Below are 8,068 nucleotides of genomic sequence, written 5' to 3'. Positions count from 1 at the left end.
CACTGAATCGTGTATCACTTTTCGAAAGTAATTATTCGACCCTTATTGTCTGGGTTACACAAATATCACTTTGGAATAAGACAGAGATTTAGTTCTTGTTTTGACAAAAACTAAGAACCCTTTGCAAAAGAGTATTTATTTGTTGTGTATTAATTTATCATGAATATCAATTGAGTTGTACATAACAAGCCTTGCACTTATCTCCTCAAACTTGCGTACGTTTAACATTCAGAAGTTAGAAGTATATATGCATACAATTTAATGCTATAATCATTCACATGCTTTCTTTTAATATATATTAAAATTAAGATAATATAGCCATCATGACTCACCAACTAATAGCACATTATTATATCTATTCAATAATAGAATTCTAATCATTAACATATAAATATGGAAAGCATTTTATGATAATCCGTTCAATTTGCTTATATATAAAATTATACAAAATGTCATGTTCTAATTTATATTTAGATAGTGCCATGATTAGGTAGTCACCTTTTCTTATTATAACAATGAATCATTTAATACTAGCATTTTTACATCAAAGCATATAGTCACATATCACTAGTATCATTATATTATATATTCATATACTCATATGACAGATGAATTGAATCATTACATCAATTTCCATATTCACACACATATGTATATATATTATATACACATAACATTAATTAGATACTAAAACATATGAGCATATCAAATTAATAACTATAATACATAAGTGCATATAAACACATATGTACAACTCAATTACATAGACAACCAAAATGATTTTTGGGTCAGGAAAGTCTTTTACTTAATGGATGTACACTCCGTACCTCCTAATCCATTACCAAGTGTTAAACAATATCCCTCAATTACACTAAATTAACAACAATCCTCCCCAATTTAGTGCAATTCCTTTCATGAGAAAATAATCAAAACAAAAAACTAATGCATAAATGAAAATATCTTAAAGATTGAATTTTCACCTTAGTATATTACACATTCCAAATATTCGAGAATCGGGGTGTTCTAAGAATTGAACTCTTTAACCCATTTGAATAACCGAAGATAATATACACACAAGTTTTCAAATACTCTTAAGCTATCCTGACACGTTACAAGCCATGTGTCCATATCCATTCAAGAATGTATCCAAAGCTAAAAGTCCAAAGCTTTCTTGAAGCGGCAAAACTTCACATTCACATAGGTAGTTCCCTTTATTCATGCACCTGCTCCTGCACTTTTTCAAATGTACTATTAAGAAGCTATACTTCAACCTAACCATCAGCAGGTCCGAGCACATACCTTGAGATGATATGTAAAATCATGTACTCCAATTTCTAAGTATAAGCTTTTCACATTGAATTCAGCTTCTGATTCATATCAGAAGGGAATTGGGTATCTTATAATCAGAGATTTACGTGGACTTTAAACCCATCCCTTTAGAAGACTTATTAACCAAGTCTCTAGCTAATCCCTTCGTCAAGTGATCAGCTAAGTTCTGTTGTGACCTCACAAACTCTATAGAAATCACCCCATTCATGATGAGTTCACGAATCATGCTATGTCTGACACCCAAGTGTCTAGACTTCCCATTGTACATCTGGCTATAAGCCTTTGCTAATGTAGCAGCACTATCACAGTGGATAGACATAGTTGCTATAGGTTTAGACCACAATGGTATCTCATGAATCAAGTTTCTAAGCCATTCTGCCTCTTTACCAGCAGCAGCTAAAGCAATAAACTCAGATTCCATCGTGGAGTTGGTAATACAAGTTTGCTTCTTGGAAGCCCATGAGATGGCACCTCCACCAAGCAAGAATACCCAACCAGTTGTTGAAGAATGGTCTTCAAAATTGGTTATCCAACTCGCATCAGAATATCCTTCTATTACCGAAGGAAATCCACTATAAGATAAACTATGGTCCATAGTTTTCTTTAAATACTTCAGTACCCGCCTAATTGCTTGCCAGTGATGAGTACTAGGATTACTAGTATATCTACTCAGTTTTTCCACAGCAAAAGCAATATCCGGTCTTGTACATGTCATTGCATACATTAAACAGCCAATCACCTGAGAATACTCAAGTTGTGATACAGCTTTACCTTGGTTAGGCATAAGCTTTTTACTTGGATCTACAGGTGTACTCACAGGAGTACAGTCAAAGAAATTGAACTTCTTCAACACCTTCTTAATATAATGAGATTGAGAAATAGAAATTCCTTTGCTTTCACGTTTAATCCTAATACCAAGGATAACGTCAGCCTCCCCCATATCTTTCATGGAGAACTTTGAAGACAAAAATTCTTTTGTTAAATCAACCTAACATTAGTCAGTTCCAAAGATTAACATGTCATCAACATATAGACAAATAATAACTCCTTTACCAGAATCATCAAATTTGCTATATACATATTTATCTGCTTGGTTTAATTTAAAACCACTAGATAAAACCACTTTATCAAATTTATGATGCCATTGCTTAGGTGCTTGTTTCAAACCATATAAGGACTTCACAAGTTTGCACACCTTGCCTTCATTACTTGGCATGACAAAGCCTTGAGGTTGGTTCATATAAACCTCCTCATCCAATTCACCATTCAAGAATGCTGTCTTCACATCCATCTGGTGAATAACCAGATTATAAATTGTAGCCAAAGCAATCAACAGTCTAATGGTAGTGATACGTGCCACGGGAGCATAAGTATCAAAATAGTCAATTCCAGACTTTTGTCTAAAGCCTTGAATGACTAACCTTGCCTTGAACTTTTCAATAGTTCCATCCACCTTCATCTTCTTTTTGAAGATCCATTTGCAACCCAAAGGTTTGCAACCAGGAGGTAGATCAGCTACACCCAAGTATTATTGCCCATGATGGAATCGATCTCATCATTAATTGCTTCTTTCCAGAAAGCAACATCCTAAGACCTCATTGCTTCATCATATGTTTTAGGATCATCATCAACATTGAAACAATACGAATATTGGGTAGAAACATCATCCCTGGAACCTTCAACTAAGTATGGTTGAAAATCTGGTCCAAATGATTTAGGTTTCCTTTCTATTTTGCTTTTCCGAAGCTCAAGTGACTGATCAACAGCCTTTTCAGAGACTTCATCATTACAATCCTTATTGATTCCATTGTTACTTGGAATCATATCTTTTGGTCTAGGTATAGATGAAAATCGATTTTCATCAAAGATTGCATCCCTTGAATCAATCACAGAATTAATTGAGACAAATTCATTAGGCTCTATTACATAGAACCTATATGCCTTGGAATGTTCAACATATCCAATAAAAATACAATCTATACCTCTTTCACCTAAACTTTTCTTTTTGGGATCAGGCAGTCTTACAACCGCCCTACAACCCCATACCCAAAGATAATTCAAGTTAGGTTTCCTTTTATTCCAAAGTTCATAAGGTGTAATCTTGTTTCTTTTGTTAGGAACTCTATTAAGCAAATAGCAAGCTGTTAACATAGCTTCCCCCCAAAATCCTTCACTTAAACCGGAATAGGATAATATGAAATTAACCATTTCCTTAAGGACCCTATTCTTCCTTTCAGATATACCATTTTGTTGTGGAGTATAAGGAGCTGTGGTCTCATGGATAATACCAATGGATTGGAAATACGATTGGTCAATGTATTCACCTCCCCTATCTGTTCTAAGTCTTTTAATCAAAGCCTTTTGTTGTAATTCTACTTCTGTTTTAAATATTTTAAATTTATCTAATGCTTCATCCTTAGTATGTAACAAATAAACATAGCAAAACCTAGAAGCATCATCAATAAAAGTCACAAAATATTTCTTGTTCTCTAAAGTAGGAGTAGCATGCAAATCACATAAATCACTATGTATTAATTCCAAAATTTCAGTATCACGATGTACATTTTGAAATGGTTTCTTAGTGATCTTTGTTAACATACACGTTTTACACTTTTTATTGTTCATGTCAAAGGCCGGTATTAATCCATCTTTAGACATATCTTGCATTCTTTTAAAGTGTACATGTCCTAGTCTAGCATGCCAAAGTGTAGAATTATTTATGCTAGAAGTAGATATAAAAGCAAAATTAATATTCAAGTGATTAATGTTAAGTCTAAACATTCTATTGCATAAATAACCAAAACCAACAAACATACCATGTTTTGACAAAATAAACTTATCAGATTCAATCACTTGTTTATAACCACAACAATTTAACACACTAATGGAAACCAAATTATTCCTTATTTGTGGTACATGCAAAACATCAAACAAACAAACAGTTTTTCCAGAACTAAAACACAAATCCACACTTCCATGTCCACGAACAGAGGCTGTTGACTCATTTCCTATATGAAGAATTGATCCATCAGTCACGGACTCGTAAGTCTTGAACCAAAATCTATCCTTGCATACATGGGTGGTAGCTCCCGAGTCAACCCACCACGCGACATCATCATCCTGCACAAAATAAGCCTCCGATATATATGAAACATAATAATTCTTATTTGAATTATTAAATATATTCTGACCTTTTGAGTTGTGGTTGTTTAAACCATTTCCTGAACCGCTTGTGCTAGATCCTTTGGCTTTATTATTACCAAAAATAACCTTGCAATCCCTTTTCATGTGTCCAGTTTTACCACACTTCCAACAAGTCAATTTATACTTCTTATTCGGATTAGCCTTGTTATAACCTAGATTTTTACGTTTGCCCTTTTTGTCATTATTACCAGTGAACTTTTTATGTTCCACCATATTGACAATAGACGTACCAGCAACTTCGTTGCTCTTTGGCTAGTCATTATCCTGCAACCTGAGGGATTCCTCAATACGCAGATGACTACCCAACTCAGCAAGAGTTAACTCCTTGATATTGCAATAAACATACATATATTTCTACTCAATATCATTTATATTTCATATACTTTTACCGTTTACGAGGATATTAGATGCATATTTCAAGAGAAAAACGACGAAAGTAATGCACATGTTATAGTTTGAAGAAAAAAACGATAAACGGCGATTTAAACCAAATATATATCAAGAAAACGTTTATCCGAATTCAAGAACAAAAAGGCAAAAATATATACAAGTTGAAGAAGATCGAAGAAAAAAAAAAGAAGATAAAACGAAAGTTTCGTATCCATATACATGAAGAAACGATCAACCGAGAACAAAACAGAAAAATGGCGAAAACAAAGTTATGATCAGTCCTTTACAGCAATAAAGAAATTCTAAACAATGAAAAAAATAATAGATCATAATTACAAATACTACTACTACTACGGATGCTACATTATACGGATATATATTAAAGGCAAAAAGGGATACACGGAACGCGTATGAGTCTACGCGAAACGCGTAGGAATAATGACCAGAACCAGATTTAACAGCACATGAGAAGGCTGCTTTATGTTAATTATATTTCTTTATCACATGTGCAGCTCCTTTACAGTATAAAAGCCACATCCTTCAATTTAAAAATGAAGATTGATATCAAGAGGATTCAAGTGTAATGCTATTTAATATATATATGACAACTTTTGCCAAGTTTCATTGAACATGGGACGGTGGCAGGATCACACACACCAACACAAGCATTTATATATTAATACTTCTTTATCAACTCTTTACACTCAAGATTAGCAATATATCAATTTTTAATATCAACAAACACATCAAGAGGAGGGAGTTTTTGCTATTTAATCATATATATATTGAAGACTGAGAGGAAGGAAGGAGGTAGCTAGTCAGTTACATACTCCGTAGTAGAGAGTAGTAGTAGATAGATTGATAGAAAAAATAGGACAGTAGGCGAGCTATCAAGAAAATAGTAGTCAACATACACTGTCCATTTTATTCAGTCCAAAGAAAGAAAAAACTCCGTATCATTATCATTTCAACTTTCATTATGTACCAATTTTAATTTCAAGTGTAATAGGTTAGTTTCAATATTGTACGGGTATTATTGTTTGTGTGCACGGGTGCTGTCATTTCCATTTCTACCGTTTGCAGTTAATAAATTGAAGCTTTGTTTGTAAGTTTGTTACTTTCATTTTTATTATTGTTATTGTTATTTATTATTATGTTTATGTTTATGTATTTATATTTTTACTCCCGTCCTATTATTATGATTAGCTAGTTTACTCCTGTGTTTGCTTAGATGTAGAACCCCTCGATTATGGATTGTTATCATTTAAAACATTAAAATGTAACTTGATTATTTTTAACATTGTGCCTAGCTAAAAGAACCATTGTTATACAATTAGATATTTAATCCTTATCACTTAATTTGTTAGATATAAATAGCGAAGGTTATTTCTATTAATATAGATTAAGCTTTAGCACTAAAAGTGGTTTAGAAGAACTTATGGATAAATTATTAACACCAATTTAGAAATATGATTCGGTGGTTTGGGTAATATTATAGTTTGTATAATCGTGAAATTGTAAAAGGAAAACCATTACGATTTAAGTTTTGGCGAAGGTCAAAACTAGGCTAGGTCTCAATTTAGATAATCGGGGTATAGTTAACTATCTAAAATAAGATCTAACAAAAGTTAGATTTAATTTTAGTTAGTTAAGATTTTATATTAATTCAAAATAAAAATATATAAAGTCAACATTTTAAGTATTACAATTGTTATTTTAGTCATTTTAGATATTGTGTTCAATCAAAAGATCCATTATTATGTAAATTTAATACTTAATCCCCGTCACATAGTTTATTGAATCATTTAGCGAAAGTTAAATTGGTGATATATAAAATATGCTTCAACACTATTTGTGATCTAGACAAAACGTAGGATTATATTCCTGACAAAAATATAAGAATACGGATTTGGTGATGTGGTGGTATTAAGATTTATATAGTCATGAAATTATAAGAAGGGAAACCATTTTAGTTTAGGTTTTAATGAAAGTTAAAACTAGGTTGAATCACAATTCGAATGATCAGGTATAGTTGATTTGTTAAAATGAGATTAGCGAAAGTTAAGTTGAATTTTAGTAAATCAGGACTTTATGAAATCGAAAGGTTATCACGAAGTTATATACTATATTATATTGTAACCGAACTTAACAACAATCCATAGTATATTGATTATGAATTGTCTATGATTCATATCAACGAGGGGGACGAAATCTAAGTAAATACACTTTCTTATATTTTTATTTCTTTTAATTTTTATTATTATTTTAGTTAATTATATTCAAAACCAAAAAAACCAATTAAAACCCACTTAAAAGTATAATTAATTGTCATTAAATTATTGGATACGCTTTTTCCTGTGGAACGAACTTGACTTGCTAGTATCTATTGCTGCACGATCGGGACCAGTTGCCCGTAGTGTGATAAAATTTATTAAGCTAGTTTAGTTGTAAAATTTAAAGGTCGGTTTTATCACATCACTCCTCCTTCTTATGTTTCAAAGAATGTTTAAATTCTTTCCAAGATGGAGGCAATTTATCAATTATGCTTGAGACTTTAATAGACTCATCCATATTCATTTTATGTTGTGTGAATTGACCAAGTATACGAATGAGCTCATTGTATTGTTCCAAGACCGGTCTAGAATCGACCATCTTGTATTTATTAAAATTACTCACAAGGAACTTTTTACTAGAAGCATCCTCAGACATATACTTGGTTTCTAAACAGTCCCATAGTTCTTTAGCAGATTCAACATTTTGGTAAATATCAAAAAGGGAATCAGCCATACTATTGAGGATTAAACATCTAGCGATGTAGTCATCGTTCTCCCACTTGCACCTTTTCCGAATTTGTTCAACAGTGGCATCATCACCATGATCTTCAGGAATTGGTGTGCTGAGTACGTACACCACACTCATGCTGCTCAGAAAGAAGTGCATCTTCTTTTGCCATCTGTAACAACCCAACTTCGCTTTACCAAAAACACGCTACACAAAAAAAAATATTTATGATGCAGCACATCTGGACGGCGTCCAGATTATTGGACGGCGTCCAGCAAAGAAAGCTTGGACGGCGTCCAGCAGATCTGGACGGCTTCCAAATGGCCTGCCAGATTCTGCTCACGGGTCCAACTCACATGAGCGG

General features: G+C 32.8%; 1 protein-coding gene across 1 annotated transcript; it reads right to left on the bottom strand.

Moving 5' to 3' along the window:
* Positions 1-1,411: 1,411 nt before the first annotated feature.
* Positions 1,412-2,269, bottom strand: LOC139868970 (secreted RxLR effector protein 161-like). Its single transcript, XM_071857305.1, has 2 exons — positions 2,245-2,269; positions 1,412-2,130 (listed from the first exon to the last, which is right to left on the bottom strand). Exons 1-2 carry the CDS (start codon positions 2,267-2,269, stop codon positions 1,412-1,414), a joined length of 744 nt encoding a protein of 247 aa, XP_071713406.1.
* Positions 2,270-8,068: the final 5,799 nt, after the last annotated feature.

Source organism: Rutidosis leptorrhynchoides, chromosome 9 (assembly GCF_046630445.1).
Source record: "Rutidosis leptorrhynchoides isolate AG116_Rl617_1_P2 chromosome 9, CSIRO_AGI_Rlap_v1, whole genome shotgun sequence".
Classification (NCBI taxonomy): Eukaryota; Viridiplantae; Streptophyta; class Magnoliopsida; order Asterales; family Asteraceae; genus Rutidosis; species Rutidosis leptorrhynchoides.
The sequence above is the reverse complement of the archived record's forward strand: the minus strand, read 5'-3'. Positions and strand labels throughout refer to the sequence as shown.